The following is a 21,670-nucleotide window of genomic DNA, read 5'->3' on the forward strand; positions in this document are numbered from 1 at the left end:
CGCCGAATGCTTTTCTATGAACTTGGGGCACGACGCAGGGAGTTTCCAAAAACGTGCCCAGGAGCCTCAGCTCTGCCTGAGGGACAGGAGGCCCCCGGGCCCGGGGCTGGGCCTCCGTCGTTCCTGAGACTCATGTTGTTGCTGTCGTTCGCCACAGCGGGAACCCCTCACCCCGGTGGAGGGCGCGACCCCAAATGACCACTCTGACCGCCACCCCCAAGGCCTAAGCAGCCCCGCATCTGCAGAGAAGGCTCCAGGAGGGGGCTGCGGGGCCTGAGGGCATGCGGTTCCCAGAAGGCGCAAGGGTCAGCGCTTCGTTGGAGTGGACGGGGCTCGCGGCGCAGGCCGTGGGCTGGCAGCGTCCTCGTCAGGGTCGCCGCAGGGTCCCTACGAGCAGGCAGAGGACGCACCCGTGTCTGAGCTGTGCTGGGGCTCCTGCAGGGGAAGGGGAGAGCTCTGGGAGCGCATCACAGCGGCGATGTTAATAGTGCTGCTTCGTCATCCGCGCCCCCGCGGCCGCATCGCTGACGCCTGCCTGTCCTGTCCTGCGGTCACACATGCGCTCAGGCGGGCCCCGGAGAGTGACCACGACAGTGCCTGGGAGACACCAGCCGCACGCAGTGGGCGACCCTCGGGAGGCATTTTGAAACGACGTCCCTTCCCTCCCACTCTGGTCCCTGTGGAGCTCAGCCCTGGGGACCCTCGAGGCAGCTGCGCTTGTCGCACGCGCCTTACGATTTTGTTTCCAGAAATCTCAAAACAGTCCCAAGGTCTCCTGACGTTTGATGTTTCTTCTTTTTCCTGTCAGCTTTTTGATTTCATGCCAGAAATTCGTTGAAAAGAAAGACAGCCCTGAGGGTCTCCGATCAAAAGGAAACATTAGTGCACTTGCTGAGTCTGGGGAAACAAACTCTACCGGTTTCTGCGTAACTGCAGGCCCGCGGCTCAGCCCCCACGTCGGCTCTGACGCGCCACGTGTGAAACACTTCAGCCCAACAGGGACCAAAGCTGTTAGGTCACTTCCACACAGAGTGTCCAAAAGGGACAGGCCAGTGGGACTGTCGCCCAGCAGACCTGTGACGTGGCCCTCAGGGCAGACGGCTCAGCCCTTCGCACGTCCACGCTGAGACGCACAGGCCAGCTGCCACGCGGGGATGACCCAGAGAGACGCCGGATGGGCACCTGTGTGACAAGTGACGTCAGGGACACGCCAGACCCTCTCCCCCGCCACACTCAGAAGGAAGCCCCCGCCCGGGCGTGGGGTAGACCCTGCCGGGTCTGCACCCGCAGAGCACGGGGAGGTCACGGCATTGTCGGAATTGGCCTGTTGCCTGGGGCGCTCCCTGCCCACCCAGTCACCGGGCGCCGCTCCGGCCACACTGGGGCTCAGGCCGGGCCGGAGCCGACGGGAGCTGCAGCCGGGTCAGCCCGTGTGAAGGACGGGCCCCCTACGGCCGGGCCCCACTTCGGCCGGGGGCCGGGGGCCGGGAGCCGGGGACAAGGCTGCGCCTGGGGGACCCTGAAGAAAGACGGACGCCCCGCTGGGCGGACTCGCGCCCGCACCCAGACCCGGGCCGCCAGGGCGCACGCGGCCCGGCGGCGGGGGGACCGAACGCCCGGCCCAGGCTCTCGCTGCCGTGACCCCGGCGTCGACCGCCCTTGGCGGCCGACACGGCAACACACGTGGCTTTTACGTTGGCAGGTGTCTGTGCCTTCTCTCCCTTTAATCCTTTTGATTTAAGTTAAATTTGCTTTTGTGAAGCGAGCTCTGTTTTTACCTGCTTCTCCGTTCCCGCATTTGTATGTGTGTGTGTGTGCGCGCGCTGCAAATTTATGGCATGAAATTTGTTGGGTGAAGTGAATGAGAATCCCCACCAGGGGAATTTTCCCAGGTAATTACCCTGGAAACACTGGGCTCAGCCCAGACATGGGTGGGCTCACGGACGTGCCACCAAACAGGACCCATGTTTAACTCAGACCCGCCCGCCCCACTGAACCCAGCCTGGACCCTGCGGGTGGGCGTGGCCGAGTCCCAGGGAGGAGGCTCCCAGGAGCCTGCGGGACAGGGGGCCCCGCGTGGGCTCCGGCCCGAGTATCGCTGGTCCGTCGCAGCCACCAGAGGCCCGGGCTGAGGCGGGGGGTGAACCTGGAAGCCTCCTCAGGGCCTCCCACCCCAGGCGATGGGCTTCCCCAAAGGAGCACAGGATGGAAAAAAACAATAACCCTCAGACTTGGCCACAACTCCCCCGGCTCCCGCCCTCCCAGGCAGTCGGCATGGGCAGTGGCTTCCAGGGACTCCTCCGCAGCGACCGCCCGCCATTCACATTTATTCTGCAGTCGCTCCTCGTGGCTCCGCGCAGACAACGGGTGTCACTGCGGCCACAGCACGCGGTGGCGCCACCTTCCCACGGACGTGTGGACACCACAGCACAGGGAGACGGAACTAACATTACTTTTTCCGCCTGGAAGCGACGGATCCCTTCATTGCGCGCGTCCCTGTGGAGCAGGCCAGGGTTGGGGACGCCCTCCAGCTGGGCCGTGATGGTGCCGTCACCTGGCGCCCAGGCGCCCCGGTTGGGGGCCCCGGGGAGGTGCGGGGGGCAGGGGCCATGTCACGTGCTCAGTGCTGCTCACGTCCACCCCCCCTTTCCCTGCCTCAGCCACCTGTGGCTCTCCCACCCCCCCGGGAGGAACAAGGTCCCGAACCCAGCACTGCCGCTCTCCCTCCTCCCCTCACCCTTCTCCCCCCGCCGCCCTGCGATGGCCCCCCAGGCGATGCCCCCAGCTAGGCTTCTGCTCCGGGGCCCTCAGGCCGCCCTCGGCAGATGCGGAGGAGGACGCCCAGCCCGGCAGCGGCTGCCCTGACACCAGGGCAAGGGTGGGGCTCGGCGTCAGGAGCTCGGCAGCTCCCGGGTCTCCGCCCGCGCGCCTGCCACCTGCCTCAGCCCTGCCCCCAGCCTCTCAGGGCCCCGATGCCAAGGGTCCTGAGACACTGACCTTGAACAAAGCCCAAGGGTCGGAAGAGCCTCAATAACCTGTAACCCTCAGCGACGAGCAGTGCCCAGGTGCATGCTGGGAGGGAGCCGGCCTCCCCGCCCGGTGCCCGTGGAGGGCAGCAGCGCGTGTCAGGTGACAAGCCTGTGGGGCGCAGACAGAGGCCCCGGAATTGGAGGCCCCAGCACTGGAACGTGGAGCTGCCCCCAGGTGTGCAAGGAGCCGAGCCCAGGCCTAAGAAAGAGCCAAGCTTCTGTCTCTGCCATGCACAGGAGTGGCCCAAGGCTGTCACCTGGGACACGGCCTCAGGGCAGGCTGGGCACCGCCTGACCAAGCCCGAGGCTGCGACCAGGGCTCTGCCTACGGGGACATTTGAGTCTGTCAGGAGACAACGAGGACTCCGTCTCAAAAGCTCCATGGGGTCTCTTCTCCTGGATAGTAAGGAAGAGAAGGTTAAACCTCTTTCCGAACACGACCGTGTTTGTGTTTGAAACACCAGCCTGTCCAGCCGAGTCCAGCCCTTCGTCAGCGTGGGAGGCCCGTCGTGTCTCACGGCACGCGTGCTGCCGGGCACTCCCTCTGACTCTCAGGGATCACACATGCAGAATTAGCACCGAAAGCACCACGGAAGACGGCCGTGCCGCTATGTACGTCCCCGGCTAACAGGCGAAATGAGAAAGAGGCACAAACAGCATCGACATCGGGGAGAACAATTTTGGGGGACTTTGGAAATGTTCTGTGAAACCCGTGGGTAAATTTGCGTCGTGATGTCATGCATCACGCTAAGGAAAGCGAGCGCGAATCAAGTGAAAAATGACTCCACTCTCAAGTCATAGAAATCCTCCTTCTTCCTTATGTGCTCCGAAAAAAATTTGCCAACAGAAACATCGTAGGTCCTCGCACATAAAAACATAGGAAAGATGCACATAAAGCCTGCGGGCCTGCCTTGCGACACTGGATCCCCGGTGGCTGCATGACCACGCGCACACTCACCTCGGCAGTTTCCTCGGTACGCGATTTCTAGCTGGGGGTCCTTGCACTTGGCACGCTGGAACTCACAGCGGGACAGGAAGGTCCTCCCGTCGGACGCGCAGAGGGGTCTCTGCGGGGAGCTCCCGCAGTCCAGGCTGCAGTCTTTGTCTTTGTCTTGATCAACTCTCAGAAACTTCGGGGGAAAAGAAAGAAGCCAGATAAATGTAAAGAAACGTCTTCTGCAGAGCCGCAGAATGCAAACAACGAGCAGAGGCCACCTCACGTCCGGAAAGCACTGCCGGAAACGCCAGGGAAACCTCTGAAAATTCTGGTTTGCTTTGTGGGTTTTTTTCAATATATACATTTATTGGTTTTAGAGAAAGAAACATCAATGTGAGAGAGAAACGTCGATCAGTTGCCTCCTGCACGTGTGCTGCTGCGGATCGAACCCGCTCGAACCCGCAACCTTGGGGTGCGTGGGACAACGCTCCAACCAGCGGAGCCACCCGGCCGGCGTGGCCTCTGAAAATTCTACACTGACGTCTGTCTCAAAAGGTCTCAATGACCAAGAGTTTCTCTCTGTCAGAGCCCAGGGCCGGACCGCTGAACCCCAGCTGCCGTGAGAAACAGCCCGTGTGTGCGCGGGAGGCACCGCGTGCTGTCTGCCGTGAGGCCTGACCAGCCGCGCTTCCCCGGCAGTTGCTACCTTACTCCGCACCCACCCGGCTCCGCCCTCACCTGGGGAGCTACAGGTGGCTGCCCAGAGTCGGGCACTGGGCTCCCCTAAGGAAGGGCCCCTGCGTCCCCAACCTCCCACTCAGCTCTGACGGCGTCCCCGCGGGCCCTGGGTCCGGCCGGCAGCCCCCACTCCGCCCTTCTCGCACCACGGACGGTGCCCCCGCCCCCGCCGCCGCCCGGCCCCGGCCTCCGTCCCGCCAGGCAGGACAGCCACCACGAAGGCGGGTCGCAGGAAGCTCTAGGCAGGCTCCGTGCGCAGGAGGAGCAGAACCGTCACCAGGCTCCGGTCGCTGGGACGTCGCGCCCCCCAGCGGCGCCGGCCCTGACGTCTGAGGCCCCAGCAACTTGTTGCAAGAAAGCGCGAACGGGAGAGTCAGGGCTGTGGCGTCGCCACGTGCCGCCCGGGGCCCGCGGGGCCTGCGGTGTCCGCACAGGGTTGCCTGCCAGCACGTTCAGGAGACAGACCGAGCGCGGCTCGCGAGGGCCCAGGCCACTCCAGGCTGGGCTGCAGGAGCCCTTGTCAGCTCGCTCCCCGTCAGGGAGTTCTCGGCTTGAAGGGATACCAAGGCGCCCCTACCCCCGGACGTCCTGAGGGTCCCTGTGTAAAAGCTAACCAAGAGCAGAAGCCGCGAGGAGGTCTTGGGGAGGAAGGGTCCCGGGGTGGGGGGCACACTGAGCCGGGAGCCATGCTCGCAGCAGGAGTCTGGGGGGCCCCTCGGAGACCCACGCCAGGGCCCCGGGAGGGGGCGGCACCCTGCGGGTCCCAGCGCACGTGTGTCCGAGTCCCCGTGGGAGCAGGACATGCTGCCCCGCGAGCTCGTCTCCAGGGTCCTGACGCAGGGTCCAGGGTCACGAGGCGGGCGGGCAGCGCCCAGAGGCGCTGGGTCCCCTCCAGCGGGGCCCCCGGGCCCAGGAGAGAGGCCTGCTGAGCGCTTCCAGCCCACACCGCACGCCCTCATTCTTCTCTGGGTAAAACGATCTGTGCTCGTTTTGGCTGACAGGCAAGTGAAAACAGATCATTGCCTTTTTTGGGTTTGCAAAACTTTGCTCTTTTACTTCAAAATGGGCAGAGCGAGCATGCAAGCACGCTGGGCTGAGCTCTGCCCCTGCGGAGTGTCCAGGCCCACGTCCGTCTCTCCTGCGAGTGGACGTGAGGTCCCAGCGGCGAAGGCGTCCTGCAGCCACGCTGCTCGCGGGGAGGGGGCCCTCCGGTCGCCCCCCGGGAAGTCCGTCTGCCGCGGACACGCCGCTCCTGCCCTCTGTGGTCCTGACGCCGCCACCCCTTCCCCCCGGCACAGGAGAGCTCGGGGACCCGTCCTCACAGCACAGCCAGCCCCGCAGCACAGCTTTCAGACAGACAGACAGACAGACAGACAGAGGCCGAGACAGAGAGGGAGCGAGACAGAGAGGCTGGGAGACGGGGGAGGGCAACAACACGGAGCACACGTGAACACGTCACGGGACCCAGCCTCACGCAGGAGCCTCCCCACCTTCTGTTCATGATGAGAAGGCGGAATAACCTAAATCCTCTCATTTTTCTGTGGAAGAGGTGGTCTATCTGCATTTCCTGACACCCTAAGTGAGGAAATGCAGACACGTAGGGTAAGACATCTAATTATCACTTTCTCCAAATGGAAAGAGACAGACTCTACACCCTTTTGTACCAAAAAAAAAAAAAAAAAAAAAAAAAAACCCTAGCATTCAGGCGTTTGGAATTTGACCGTAATTCTTGATAATTTGGTGGTGTGGAACTAACAATGGGACTATTCTTTGTCGGAAACCAGAGAACACACACTTTGTACACGTTGTTCCCCTCCCTGTTTTTAATAGCAATTAAATTCCAAGGGAGACCACGCACAGAGAAGAGGGAGCTTCTGCTGGAGGAAGGAACCAAGCCCTTCAGGGAAGACGCAGCCTTCCCGCCTGAAGAATTTGCTCTTTATTGAAACAGCTTGGTGGAGAGGTTTCAAACGAGCTCAGATAAAAGGCACGTTGCCAAACTTAGAATGAAATCAGTTGGACCTTGAGCAACACTATTAACAAAACCACCAGCCCAGGAGGCCGCCGCCTCTCTGTTCCCACACAGCCAGGCTGTTTGCACAGGTGCGCGAGGGGGAGGGGCGCGGGGGGGTGCTCGCAGCGTCTGCACCCCACGGCCCCCACTGCCCCGAGAGCGGGTCAGACACAAGTGGATCGGCACGTGATCTACATTTTGCTTAATAAATGCATGGGTTTAAGCCAGAAAAAGTTGGAACGAAATCAAAACGTTTAAGAAACAGGTTAAAACGTTCTTCAAACCTTCACACTGTGGACTTCCCCGCCATCAGGGTGATGGAAGACGTTTTTTACCGGTTACGATGTGGGGCGACGTGCGGGGGCGGGGGGAGTGCTGAGGAGAGGCCCCGAGAGGCCCACAAGGCGAGCACCTCTGCGCACCAGGCCCCGAAGGCCGGGCAGCTTCCCGGGCGCCCGCCCGGTCCAGGGGCGCGGCTCACACGCCAGGAGGGGGGCCGGGGTGCTGTGAGGGCCGCGCGGGCAACCGCAGCAACCGCGGCAGGTGGCTCCCAGCGCACCCGGCCCCAAAGCGTGACTCCTCCGTCCCAGGGCCTGCGCAGCTTCGTCAGTCAAACGGAGAACCCAGCCGACGCTACCGATGCTGTCGACGCGGAGGTTGTTCTGAGCCTCTTCCTGCAGCTTCGAGGCCACGTGGAAGGCGTGTTGCTGCGGGTGTTTCCTCCCAGAGACGGTGCTGCCGCCGTTCACGCGTTCACGCACTCACACACTCACTCATTCACTCAGCCGTGCGTTCCTTTGCTGGAAGTAATACAAACCAATTTGTCTGTGTTTAAAAAAATACCCACTTCAGTATTTTGCTGTCTTTGCCCCCTTTTTACACACTCTAAGGAGAAAGCCTCCTCTTTCTAGGATCCCTCAGAAGCCAGGTCCAGCTTGAAGTGAAGTTATGAAATAATTTGACTCTGAGTTTGTCGGGCATTTCACCGTCCCCAGGAGAGTAAGAGCTCAAAGGAGGGTCCGGCTGGGGCTGGAGACCGAGAGGGCGGCCAACCCGGGGCCACGCGTGAGCGCCATGTCCAGAGGGGGCGTCAGGCTCCTCAAGAAAGACGCAGGAAGGAAATGAGGACTCATTTCCCAGGGTCAGTGGAAGGGAGGCCCCTGTCACGGCCGGAGAGGACCCGACGGGGCAGACAGGTGACAGGGAGACATGGGCTGGAGCAGCGTCCCCCGGGGGCCGCACACCAGAGAGCCGTGCGCCGGGCGTGGGAACCGCGACAGGCCTCTCAGGACTTAGACAAACCGCGGGAAACGCAGTGGCCCCAGCCCGGCTGGGGTGCCCGGGGGCACGGGCTCCGGGGCTTCCTGTGGGCGGGCGACGGGGAAACCCCTGTTCAGACCCAGGGAGCCGAGACCGGGGACGCCCCGGCCGCGGGCACCCCTGCTGCCCTGCTGGAACAGACCCCCAAAGGCCCCCCGAGCCCCTCGAAGGCTGTGAGGCTCCTGGCCCCCGACCCGACCGCTCCCAGAGTCCCTGCAGCTCCGTCCCGGGGCGTGTGCTGCCCGGGGGGCGGGGGGGGGGGGGGGGGGGGGCCGCGGGGCGCTGCCTGTACTTCCCGCCCCGCAAACCTCTTCTCCCCCACAGTGTTTTCTTATTTATGTCCCGCCCCTGCCTCACACCAGGACTCACATCAGTAATGAAAACGCTGCCGTTAGTACTTCAGTCAAGAAATCTCTTGGTGTATTCGTGGTTCCTGACAAGTATTTATTTAAATTCAGTACAAATCATATTATTCTAAAATTCTTCTCAAGTATCACACCGGGTGTTACCTTGATGCAAGACTGTCTTTCACAATAAAAATCACCTTGGTGGACACCCAGTCGTTATTCCCGTGGGTCCTTGTCCACATGGGCAGAGCCTGCGAACACACCCAAACACGCGGCGGCGCGGCGGCGCGGATGCTGCCGTGAGCCAGACCCTCGGGCGGAGGGCCCCCCAGGCCCCGGCCGCTGGCGTGTTCATGAGCCTTTGCGGGGTCTCCGCTCCCCTCCGCTCCCCTCCGCTCCCCGCAGGCTGAGGCCGGCTCTGCCCGCAGGGTCCCGCTGAGGATCCAGAAACAGGCCACGTGAGTGTTTAACAACTTCCACGTTTCCTCAGGCCCCAGATTCATGAGCCAGGAGAGCTGAGACACGGGAGAACGTTGCGGTGGACGCTCGGCCAAGTGCTTCGGAGCCCGTGGGACCGGAACGCGCACAGGGCAGGGACGACGTGCGTCCGTCCCGGAGGCCCCAGCGCCCAGCGCCGCACGCAGCCTACAGCCGGCGCTCCGAACACGCGCGCTGCCCGAAGAGCCACAGGGCCGCAGCCGCGGGGGTGCGGCCGCAGAACCCGGAGGCTCGGGGACGGGCGCGGGTCCGAGGGCGCCGGGAGGGCCGGGCCGCGGGCGCGCGCAGCCGTGTGCGCTGCGGCTGCGCGGGAACACGTGACGTGCCCCCGCCCCCCAGCTCAGCGCTCACTCCCCCCCGAGTCCTGGGTGCCTCGTGCCCTGGGGGCTCTGTCCCTGCGCCTCTGGGAGACCGGACGGGGCCCCGCCCTTCAGGGACGTCACAAACAGGCATCGGTCTGGAGGGTACGTCCCGGGACACGATGACGTCGGTGAGGTGAGAAGTGTCTAAAGGCCGAAGGGTACCTCGGCCTTGGGAGTCAGCGTTAAGCGTTTTCTCAGCGGCCCACTCGCGGCGCCCACAGGAATCCCCGCGGCTCAGTGCTGGCGGTCAGCGGGGCAGCGGGCGGTCCACCAGGCAGTGCCGGGTCCCACCCTGACCCTCGGGCCGGCGGACCCGGGGACTCCACGCACAGCACCCGGGCGGGAGGAGCGCACGGCGCCCTGGGCCCTGCTCGCACACGCTGCCCCCAGAGGTGTGACAGGTGCCGCGGACCCTGGACCGGCCGGCCGAGCACGCCTGCGGGGCCGTGCGTCCCGTGGGGGCCGCGCAGCCCTGGGGGCCCGGCGCCGGTGTCCAGAATGCAGCTCCATTTCACCGACCGCGTTGCTCAGGAACCCCTCCCCGCCGGCGCTTCCCGGGGCAGCCAAACGGGAGGACAGACCCCGGGGACCTCCAACGCGCCCGCGGGCGGAAGGACGTTTCCAGAGGCCTCCAGCCAGGCGTTCTCTTTTAAGGCTCCTGCTCATTTCCAGGCATTGAGAGCAAATTACACTGCAACGCATGTTAGAGAACCTCAGAGGAACCTGCGAAGCAGGGCGGCGCTTCCCAAGGCCCACACACCAGCGCCTGTTCCGCAGCCAGACCTCCCTGGAGGCTGTGAGCCGCCCGGTGACGTCGCTCCCACGGGACACCGCACGGAAGGGCCCGAGGGGGAGGCAGACGTACCGCGGCGGCCGGGGAGGCCGCCCGCCGGCCAGGACGCAGGTGAAAGAGCCCGCGGCGGGGGACGCGGCCGAGGCCGTTCGTCCGCCCGGGTCACCGTACTTTCTAACAGTGCGAGACAAGTGTCTGCGAACGAGCATGTCACACAGCAGCCGGGGGCCTCTGGTCGCTGAGCAGGCCAGGCAGCACCCGGGCCAAGTCTGCACCAGACGCCAGGGGGCCTCGGGGCGGCCACGACGCCCCTGCAAACCGCAGCCCAGCCCCATCTTTCCCTGGGCTCAGGGTCTTGGCCTCCCCGGGGGCCAGAGGTGCACCCGGGAAGGGATTTGAAAGGAAGGGCGTTGCTGAACAGCTAACAAGATCACAGCACCGAGGTGGCCACCAGTGTCCCGGGCAGGGGGCTCCCCCAACAAGTCCGTGCACAAAGCAGGTGCTTGGCAAGGACCTGCAGCGCGATAGGGCCTGACAAGGGCGTGTCCCGGCGCAGCCCTCCCGGACCGCGGCCAGCGAGGGCGCCCCGGGACCTGCACACCCGGCAGCTGGGGCGAGGGCAGAGGGTCCTTGAGGAAGGGGCCCTCACCTCCCCACACGCGCGTCCTCCGAACGCGGCCCAGACACCGGCCCGCAGTGTGGCCACCTGGGGAAGGAGGCCGAGTCCCTTCCTTGGTGACGACCGAGCCTGCGCCCTTGCTCGGGGCCCTGGGGGCAGGTGCAGAGAGAGGCGGCCCCCGGGCAGGGACGAGGGCAGGTGGCAAGGCTCGCGGGGGCTCTGAGAGACCATGGCCCCCGGGGGCTCACCCAGCTCATAGGGAGGCGGCCGGAGCCAGACAAGGCCTGCGGACCCGGACCCGGCCCCGGCCCCGGCCCCCACGGCACCACACGCAGCAGGACACCGGGCCCGAGGCGCCGGCCGGGTGGTCTCCCTCCAAGACAACAGCCCCGAGGGCCCCAGGGACCCCCCCACCCAGGAGCACGTTTTGGAAAGAAGCCTCGGGAAGTTGCACAGAAGAGGGGCCGGGGGACGGGTGACAGGCGCCCCTGCTGTTCCGCTGCCCCAGCTCTGCTCGGGTCCCCCTCCTCGCTGGCCGCTGGCCGGCATCATCCCTGGGAACAGGCTGCTGTCCCCATCACCATGGGTCACGCACGACACAGGCTGCGCACTTTCTAGCCGTCCAGGGCGTTAGGAGGCGGCCCGGCCTCGGGTCCTCGGGACGACGTCTCCTCACAGTTCCCCGAATCGCGGCCTCCCCTGCCACTGCGTGATCGCGACTCACAGCCGCCGCCGTGACGGACCTGCACAGGACGGTCTGGGAGACACACAGACAGACAGACAGACAGACAGACGCGGAAGCCCGGCCGCCGCCCCCGCTGCCGGCGCCTCTGTCGCCCAACAGGGAGGCTGCCCCGCCCCGGGTAAGGCAGGCGCAGAGCTGGCTCGGAGCCCCCGTTCCGCACAGTCCACTGCGGGCACCATTAGCCCTGCGAGCGGCCTACACGCAAGTTCATGGACGTTCCGTGAAAGGCCACGTTTGTTGCCCCACTGCACCGGCGGCCTCTCGGCTCTCAAGGGCACCTGTGCGGGGCCCTGTGCCGGGCGTGGCGGCCTGGACGCTGGAGCGCAGGGCAGCGCGTTCTCGCACTAGTGCCCGCGCATCCCGACTCTTAAAGGAACAGCTGCAAAGGGACCGGTCGCGACACATTCCACAGTACAGTACCAACAACACAACGCCGAGGGAGGAAGATCGTGTTTCCAAACAAATATCTGGACAGCCGCACCTTTAATTACAGAGCACAGAGACACGCTCCAGGGAGAGGACGAAAGCCGGCAGGCTTCTGCCCCGGGAACGAGGGGCGGCCGAGGGGCCCCCAAGGGACCGTGGGGCCGGCAGCACGGAGAGGAGCCGGCCGGCGGGACCGCGGGCCAGAGAGGCCACGTGGGGTCCTCAGAGGCCAGACCCGCCGGCCAGGGCAGAGGCGGCCGTCCCTGCGGAGCGGAGCGGGGACGTGAGACAGCGCGGCGAGGGGAAGGGACCGGGGGCGGGAGGAGGCCCCGAGGGCCGGGCCGGGAGTCTCGGAGCAGGTGAGCTTGGTGCGGACACGGCCCTGCCCGGCCCGCGGTCATGGGGCGCCTCCCAGCCGCCCCGCCGCCAGTCACGCCTCGTGCCCTCGTGAACCACAGACGTCTCGCCACGCTGTGAGTGCCCGGGTCGCTTCTCGGGAGGTGCTCAGAGCATCCCTGACGCACGCATGGCCCATGTGTCACAGAGCGGTGAGACGTGAGGAAGAGGCACCGTGAGAGCTCAGTTCCTCAGAGGAAAACGGCGGCACCGGACGGTCCTGCGGGGCCGACGGCCGCCAGCGGCAGAGACACGAAACGCCATGGGGGGGGCCGCCGGCCACCCCAGGGCCGGGCACAGCCCCCGGGGGCCACGCCCCAGAAAGGACGGCAGGTGAGCAGGGTGGTGCTGGTCTCTGTGGCACCCCGATTCCGTGGTTTACCCAGAGAATCAGAAGCCCCAGCCTGCGGCCGCCCACGCAATGGACACAGGCTCTGCATGTTGTTAAAAAGCACCCTGGTCAACGAGGCCAGTGCCCTGATCCTGGCTGAGCTGACCTCTCCCTCACGTCCCAGAGGCCCTGGGGCTGGGGGCCAGCGCCCTGCTCCGCCCTGGGGTCCCCGCCAGCCTCGGGGCTGCGCGCTGGCACTGGCGGCTCTAGGCCGGTTCCACCGGCCTGCAGGGTTGCCTGGCCCAGAGAAACACAAGGGTCCCCGTCTTCCTGATGGCGAGGATGTGTCAAGGCCATCCCCAGGGTCCCCATTTATCCCACGGGGGCAGGCAGGCTCCTTGTCCTTGAAAAGCGGCGCCGGAGCTGCTGGTGCGGTCTGAGCACAGAGGCACCGGGCGGGGGCAGGGAGGGGCCCAGCCAGTGCGTCCATCTCCTTGCCAAGTGGATTCTCACCCCGCACCCCTGCACCCCGGGCTGGGGTGGGGACCGACCACACGGCGCTGGCCCCCACCCACGCCGCGTGCTGGCTCCACACCCTGCGCTTCGCTGTCTCATAAAGAATAAATTCACCCAGGAGGCTCCGGAGGAACGGCCGTTCTTAATAACATCTGGTGTAACGATTAACAGCCTCGCCAAGATTCAGACCCGTGCGCCTGGAGCAACGTCAAACCGGGAGAACAGCGAGGCCTGTGAGGGAGACGGAGTCCGCGCCCCAGGTCCAGGCTGCGCAGGGCCCGTGGAGCACCCCACGCGCTCAGGGCTCCCAACGCCCCGCGTCCACGGCCGCTGGCCGGCAAAACACAGAGGCCACCGGGCAGCCTCCAGCCACGTTTCTGAACAGCAGTTCCCTTGGGGGTTCAGGTCTAAACAGTCTGAGTGGCAAGAACCAAGGAACACAGAACAAGACAGACGGCGAAACACCCGAAGCATCCCTGACGTCACGGAAAAGATCAGGGTTTCCACATTTTTCCGGAAAAAAAGTGCCGTACTTTGCCATGTGTAATGCCCTCCTGTGTGCACTGCACACCCGCAGTTTTGGCCCAAACTTTCAGGGGAAAAAATCTTTCGTTTTAATTTTTTAATTCGATTATTTATTTATATTTAGGAAGAAAACCAATTATCGTATTCCAGGATACTATGTTGCATATGGGTATCGGTACTGCTTTCTAGGGTTACACTTTTAACACATAAGCATAAATAAAAGAATTTAAAACATTTATATACATAAGGAATTAGTACTACCCATGCATAATGCGCATCCTTATTTTCCCCTCAAAAATTTGGGCAAAAAAATGCGCATTATACACAGCAAAATACGGTACGTCCACATTGTCAACTTGCTTGTCTAAAGCCAATTCTAACTAACCAGTATTTCCTACCACACCTCAGTGTTAACGTACCAAACAACTCAGTGTTAATGTACCAAACCAATGTAACTTTAAATCCCGGGGGCCCCGGAGAGCCGAGCCTCAGCACCACGCTGCCCACTCTGCAGGTGCGTGGCCTCTGCATGTGGAAGGTCGCTTCTGACCAGGAGCTCTCCGCTTCTGGAAGCGCGTCGCTTCGTTTGGAGTTTGCACGTCACCTGTGAAACACGACGCTGGCCCCCACGTCACTGAGCCGGGCTGCGCGGGCCCCGCACAAGGCGAGATCATGAAGCAACAGGGCTGGTTTGTCTGAACAAATCCGCACCAATAAAGATCACCGTGCGAGCCCGCTGTCCTTCAAAGAGATGGGGTCTGAACACTTCTCGACGTTCGGGCCGTTCGCGCCTTATTCCAGCGTGTGAGCTCTCCTTCGAAACCGGCTTCGCAGCCTGGGACGGGCGGGGAGGGCTCGGCCGCCCCAGGTCGGGCAGGGCCGAGGATGGCTTCCTGCTGACCCGCCTGCCTGGATCCCGGCGAGCCCAGGGGAGCCCCTGTCCCCGCGCGCTGTACAGGCTGGAGGAGCCGCGCTGCCATGTTGCTTCCCACGGGTCCCCAAGGTACACAGTCCCTGAGGGGAAGCCCGCCTTGCTCTGGGGCCGGAATGTCATCTCGCAGTGTAAGCAGGATGTCGGCCACTGAGACTCACACTTGCACCTTCGGCCACGACATCTCTCCTCCAGCGCTGGGCCGTGTCCTGGGTTCCGACACACCCAGGGACGTGACTCCGCCAGGGGCGGCTCCATCGGACTGGACCGGCCGACAGCTGGGAGCACCTGCCTGTGGGGACCCAGCCCCACCTTGCCTGGGCCTCGGGCCTCAGGACCGAGAGAAAGTAAACTCTGTGGCTTAAGCCACTGAGTCTGGTGATTCGCTGAGGAAGCCCCGGGAACCTAATGCCGCGAGGCTGCCTGGTGACCACAGAGGAGTCGGGTAATGAAACAGCTACACCGATCACCCAAAAAACACTTGAAGGGGAAGGGAAGCACACCCCCCTGTGGAGTGGGGGCCGCGCGCGCCTGTGTCTCTGTGTGTCCGTCTGTCTGTGTGTGTGCGTGCCGTCCTGTCTGCGTCTCCCCCTGCAGTGCCGGGTGCCTGAGGCCGCTCTGTGAACACTGAGGGCACTGGACACAAGGACTTTCCCAAACGGAAACGGCTTGCCGCCAGCCTGACGAGAGGCGATCGGGTTCGAGAGCGGGTAAGCCAGAGACGGCCGCCTGTCCTGCTCAGGGCTCACAGGAGGCCCTGTTGCCCTGGTCCCAGCCGAGGTCCTGCCAGGGAGCAGAGCGGGGAGGAGAGGCGGCTGGCACAGCCCCAGGTATCGCGGCGGCAGAAGTCCCGGGGGTGAGGGGCCTGAGAAGGGGGCGCACCTGGGCGTGGTGGTCCCCGAGGACCAAGCACGCGTGTTCCCTGACGCCGCCCAGGGCCTCGTGAGGTCCGCCGGGTGCAGCCAGCGAGAGCGAGCAGCTGGGCCGGAGGGAGAGTGGGCCTCGGTGCCTCGGGACACGGAGCAGATGGGACAGGACGCGGGTCGCCGTGCCACCGCCCGCACCCCGGCACAGACCAGGGCGAACGTCCCGGATGCCCGGAGCCGGGCAGCACAGGGTCGCCCAAGGAGGAGGACCTGGTCTGGGGGGACAACGGGGGTCCCAAGGGCAGGACTCGCCCCCACTCAGCCTCCGGCCCGGCTGTCCGCCTTCCGTCCGCCCATCTGTGGGGCATAAAGGGTTAACTGAAAATGACCTGAGGAAGGAGCTCCTTAAAGAGCAAAAAGGCAAAAACCCACCCTTGCCTGACAGGCGCCCGGGCCCAGGCACCGCCCCTCGCACTTGTGGGAGGGGCCGTGTGCGCCTGGCGCAAGGTGCTGGGTCCAACGCTGGCCCGCAGCCCGGACGCCGGTGGCGTTTACGCCCCCACGGGGAAGGCGACACTGGAGGGCGGGGTCTCCCCGGGGCCGCTGCTCAGGGACGCACGTCCGTTGTGGGCATGGACGGCAGAGAGCGGGAACCGGGCTGCCCGTGGGGAAGCACCGCAAAAGCACAACAGAACCCGGACAAAGCAAACAGAGCCCGAGAGGTTTGCACCATCGGCCTCCAAACACTGTCGCGGGCTCCGCAGCGAGTCCGGACGGTTTGGAAGCGCCCCCGCCGACCTCGGCCCTGGTCCACGGCGTGAGTGCTCAGGGGTGCCATCCACGGTAAACGGGCCGCGAAGCGCCGCAGGACGGCCAGGCGGGGCCTCCCCCTCAGGGAAGGGCCTGGTCCTGCAGGGCCGGGGCTCTACCAATCAGAGCGACAATTTTCTCGCCACAACGGGAGGAGTACCAGGCCTGACCAGCCCTGAGGCCGAGGGGACCGAGGTGGGGCTGGATCCGCAAAACAGCAAATGCAAAAAAGTAGCACGGTCCAGAGACTGGCCTCTTCCTGCGGGGGGCCTGAGCACGCCTGGGCGGGGGAGGGGCCCGGGCGGGGGAGGGGCCTGAGCACGCCTGGGTGGGGGAGGGGCCTGGGCGGGGGAGGGGCCCGGGCGGGGGAGGGGCCTGGGCGGGGGAGGGGCCCGGGCGGGGGAGGGGCCTGGGCAGCCTCCGTGCGGGCGAAGGCCGGCGCCGCACCTCCCCCTCGGCGACGTCTCACCGCACCGTCGCTGCAGGAACGAGGTGCCCAAGGCTAACAGCGAGCCAGCGCCCAGGGCGCGGCCAGCTCCGCGCCGGAGAGCCCCAGCCGCCGCAGGCCCCCCGCAAGCTGCGGCGTCCTCCGCCGTTGAGAGAAGCCCGTTAAAAACCGTGTAAAAAGGACTTCCATAGGTGGGAGTCACAATATTATTATCAAGTTAAATAGACGCGGCAGAAAACATAGGAATATTAAACTTCCCACATCGGCGATTTCTGTTTTAATGTTTTGGTAACATTTACCCCGGAAGTGCCCATATGGCCATGGAGAGAATCCGGGCTCGGCTTAACGTCCAGCATCGCGGGATTGGTGGCCTTAAAGATACCTAATGCGCCTTGATCAAGGAATAAAATGTCAGCAAAACACTCCGCAGGCTCCTGGGGCAGAAGCCCTTTTAACAACGTGTTCAACACAGAAAAAGGTCACAGGCGTCCCAGTTCAAAACTTGGTGTTTGGTGTTTTTTTTTAACGAAACTATACATAGATGGCACAGCAGTTAAAGCGGCCGGGCAGTGTCACGGGAAAGAAAAGCCGCCACAGGACGGGAGGGGGACCCCACGACTGGAAGGCGGCCCGAGAACGGCTGCTCCAGGTTCCGCGACGGCAGCGGTGTCCGTGTGCGCGCGGCGCAGGAGGCCCGCCCGGGGCCTGCGGGATAACAGTCCCACGGGCGCGTGGCTTCTGAGCCTCCCACGTGGACGCGTGTTAAAAACGACGGAACAAACTCACTGGCTGCTCCTGAAACAGCTTCCGCCTGAGCCTAACAGCCCCAAAGGGTTTCACTGCTTCGGGGAACTCGGCGACTCCGGAATGCGCCGGAAATGGGCTGGGCCGCCGCGCCCCGCGGTCGGGAGGCGCGCGACAGCGTGAGGGCGGTCAGCGCCGAAGGGACCGATCCGGGCCGCCCCCGCGCGGTCGCCAGCAGGAGACTGGAGGTCCAGGGACAACCGGGGTAACACCCAGCACCCGACCCCAGGCGCCCTCCGGCGGCCCCTCCGCAGACCAGCCCCGCCCACCCGCCGGGCCTTCGCGTGCCGCCTCATTCTGCCGTGAAATGCCTTCAACTGTCCACCCGCGCTGGGTGGGGAAACCGGAGCCAGCAGACGCAGCGCCCTCTCAAGCCCCCAGAGCAGCGCCCCCGCCGCTTCCTCGTTAGCGGACGGGCTCCCATCTGTCCAAGAGGGAGCATCGGCCGCGCGGCCCTTCAAGAGCTGTAACTTCCCAGGGGCATTTCCTGGAGACACAGCAAAGGGGCATTTCACCCTCACCTGCCTTTGCTCTTTTGTCTTTCAAGTTTAGGTCAGCGGCTGGTGCTTGTGTTAACAACAGAAGACGTGGCGCCTGGGGGGGCGGGGGCGGGGGCGGGGTGGCCCCGATCCACAGTGACCCGCGAGCTGCCCCTGAGAGCCCAGGCCTGTTCTCCCCCCGGAATCGGGCCCTTGTCACCCAGGGCCCCCTCAAACCAACATGACACCTGCACGTTCACGGCCTCCGGCAACTTGGCGGTGACCTCCAGCCTTCACCAGGGCCCTGGGGGCCTCCGGGACGGCGGAGCATCAGTCCTCGGGCACCGGGCTGCGTCGCCTGCAGCAGACGGGTCGCGTCCTGCGCCAGCCCAGCCCGCGGCCCCGCGTCCTCCAGCTCCACGCCCGCCCCTGCGCCTGGCCCCACACAGGGCTCGCGGCCACCGTCCGCTGGCCTCACCTGCCTCGGGTTCTGCCTCCGGAAAGGCTGGACGCGCGCTTCCCACGGGTCCTGCGCCCGTGGCGGGGAGGACGGCGACCGCCCGCCGCGGCAGGCCGCTCCGGGAGCCCCGAGGCCGCCGGGGGAGGCCCGAGCAGAGGAGGCCGCGCCTCGAGGGACAGGGCGGTGTGACCTGTGCTGACGCCGCCCCGTGACGTCTCCGTCCTCACGGGCCGCCTGCCGTGGCTCAGCGTGAGCTTCTGAACAGGAGCGGCCCTTGCTGTGCGTCACAGAACTGGGGCCCCGGCCCCTTCGGAGACAGGCTACCGGGCGAGCAGAACGTGGGGCGGGGGCGCGGGGCGGAGGGGAGCCCCGCTCAGGCTCTCGGGGGGTGTGGACGAGAACCCCGTCCAGGGTCCTGTTTCAGTGAAGCCACCCGCCAGGGAGGGAAAAGGGGCGGAGGCCACTCGGGGCCATGCCTGAGGACCCCCGCGTCACCCCCAACCCACGCCTCGCGGCTTCGCATCGCAGCGGCCTGGAAAACCCCAGTGGACGCAGAAGCGGGACACACGCAGACGCGGGGCACACGCAGAAGCAGGGCACACGCCGCTGCTCCTAAATGGAACCGTCCCCGCTGCCCCGCATGTCTGACCCTCGGGCCCCTGGGTGCGGGAACGGCACAGCGACCTTGGGGCTGGGCCCAGGCTGCCTCGGGTCCCCAGCAACCACGGCGAGGGTGCCAGCAGCAGCCGCGGTGACGCGGACGGTGCAAATTGAAGACGCTGTTTACAACGGGCACCCCTGTGACTCGCTGTCCACACCACAGAAACGCCGCCCTGCTGCGGGCGTTGCGGTCCCCGTCCCCGTCCGCGCCCTTCGCCTCTGCCTCCCGGGTGCAGCGCGAGCTGGACTGCGCCTGAAGCGGCGCGACCCCAGCAGCCACTCGTGCTCATCTCCAGCGCTCGCGCGGTGCCTGTCACGTTGAAAGGCCTTCATGCGAGGCCCACGCAGACGCGGGTACCTCCTGAGGAGGACACGTGCGCAGCCGGCGTCGCAGGGGGGACGGGGCGGAGTCTCCGTGGCGCCCGCCTCGCACCCTGGGGGCGTGTCTGTGCCCTCCGCTGACGTCCCGGACAGGATCGGAGGCCGCGGGTCTCCCCACGTCAAAGAGTGGGCGAGGCTCCATCTGCGGGAGGCACCGCTGAGCAAAGGCTTCCGTCAACACCCAAGCGCGCGCGCAGCACCGCGGCGGATGCCGGGGTCTCGTTTAAAGAAAACAGGAATGGGAAGCCTGGGGGCCAAACGCGGCCATTCTGCCCCCAGCAAGGGGGCTGCGGGGCCGTTCCTCACGTGGCCGGGGCCACGCGCCCCCCACCCCAGGGCGTGGCCCCCCCCCACCAAGTGCCGCCGCGGTCGCTCAGCGAGCACGGGACCAAAGGACATCCACAACGACAGCACGTCACGCCTTTAATTTAATAAAGTGATGCTACTGTCTAGCAACATCTTTCCGCCAAAATAACAGCTGGAGACCACACAGAGGCTTGGACGTGTAAATCATTTTGCTGAAATCTGCCATTCAATGTCCCGTTAACCACGGAGCTGGCACAGGACGTGGTGGGGCTCGTGGGGCTGACCCGCCCGCCCCCACGCTGGGCTGCCCACCAGCTGCCCACTCGGGCCTCCCGGGGCCTGGGGGACCGGCGCCCCCACCCCCGACGCCCAGGTGTGCGCAGCGGGGGTCCGCGCTCTCCCTGCGCCTCTCCCACCCCCACGTGGAACATAACGACGTTCTTTAAAAACCACACGATAAAGTCTTGACGGGGACCCCCCAAGCAGAGTACACGGTTTGGGGGGTGCCGACGGGTCCTGCAGTTAGTTTTCAAAATGTCTGTCATGTTGTCACGTGGCCGCTAGAGCTAATTGCGTGTCCAAGAAGGAGAGCCCGTCCAGTCCTCCTCGGCGCTGCGTGGAGGCCAGAGCCGGGGGCCCTGCATCCCTCAGCTGTCCCGCGGCTGTGGCACAGACATCGGCACAACCTTCCGGAGTGTCAGCCGGTCAGAGTGAATTTCATCTTATTTACAGCAGATTCAAAGGTGTCTTCGAAGGGTCTCCGAACAGCTCAGAATTTCAGCAAGAGGAACATGGATCCGTCAACATAGCGGAAGCCGAGCACCCACGGCCAGGGAGCACGAGTGACGCGAGGGCAGGGGACAGCCGCCCGGCCAGCATCCCCGCCCGGACCCGGGGCCCACACGCCCGGGGCCGCCCCCGGCGCCCGCTCGCGGCCTCGCCTCCCCCGAGGGGAGCGTCGCTGACCGTCCGCGTCCCGGGCAGGACCGACCGGAAGGGCGCATCTTCGGAGGATCCGCACGGAGAACATTCCCTGCAGGTGCTGCCAGTGCTTCCCGGCCAGCGTGTCCTGGGCTGCCCTTCCCGTCTGACCCAGGTCCTCACCCACGAACCCAGGGGACTCTGTGGCCCCGACTGCAGTGAGCTTGCAAAACCAGCCACAGTCGCCGAGCTGTGAGCGGGGGCCGCGCTCCTCACTTGCAAACCTGTGCTGATGTTAAACCGGAGCCGGAGCTGCCGGCCCGGGAAGCCGCCGCCCCGGCCTGCCTGACCCGCACGGCCCTGGACGTTAAAACGGAACCGTGACCCCCGCCCGGGGCCGGAGCAACCTCGTGGCCCCCAGAACCTACATCTGGTGCCGCTGCCCAGCCCGGCCCGGCCCTGCTGCTGCTGTCCCTGGGCACGTCCCTCGATCCCTCGGTGTCGCCGTGTCCCCGCCTGCCAAGCAGCACAGGCTGAGCCACGCTGCCGGGTGCTGGGAGCAGCAGAGGGGGCGGCAGGGAAAGGCGTTCCCACGAGGGCCCGCGCACAGCAGCGCCCAGCCACTGCCACCTCTGTGCGCCTAATTACGCGCGAGTTCCGTGAAGCTAAACTGCGACATCACACTGGTCTCCAAACTGCACTTAGCAAATTAGCGTGTAATTACTACGAAGCGAGAACAGTAACAACAACAGGCCTGACCGAAGGCCCCTGGCCTCAGGCGGAGCTGGCGTGGCACCCGCCGGCAGTCAGGAGGTCTTCCCAAAGGGAACACCGGCGTCTGCAGAGGGCGAGGGGAACGAGCAGCCGGGAGCCACCCTGGCCCCAGAGCCCGGAGGGGACCGGCAGTGACAGGGATGACGGGGACCACGGCCTTCCCTCGTCTTACAGCCCAGGAGAAGGGGCTCAGTGGCCGCTGTGGGCGTCCCGGCCCGAGCGGCTGGCGCTCGG

At 65.2% G+C, this 21,670-nt stretch overlaps 1 protein-coding gene across 1 annotated transcript in view; it reads right to left on the minus strand.

Annotated features, from left to right (window-relative positions):
- Window positions 1-21,670, minus strand: part of SMOC2 (SPARC related modular calcium binding 2) — a 212,518-nt gene that overhangs the window by 181,099 nt on the left and 9,749 nt on the right. Inside the window, exon 2 of the mRNA XM_054595203.1 lies at window positions 3,988-4,159. Coding sequence (XP_054451178.1) covers window positions 3,988-4,159 — 172 coding nt within the window. The remainder of the gene's footprint in view (window positions 1-3,987; window positions 4,160-21,670) is intronic.

The sequence above is a fragment of the Pteronotus mesoamericanus genome, unplaced genomic scaffold (assembly GCF_021234165.1).
Source record: "Pteronotus mesoamericanus isolate MK-2021 breed Mesoamerican mustached bat unplaced genomic scaffold, CSHL_Meso_final contig_134, whole genome shotgun sequence".
NCBI classification, from domain to species: Eukaryota; Metazoa; Chordata; class Mammalia; order Chiroptera; family Mormoopidae; genus Pteronotus; species Pteronotus mesoamericanus.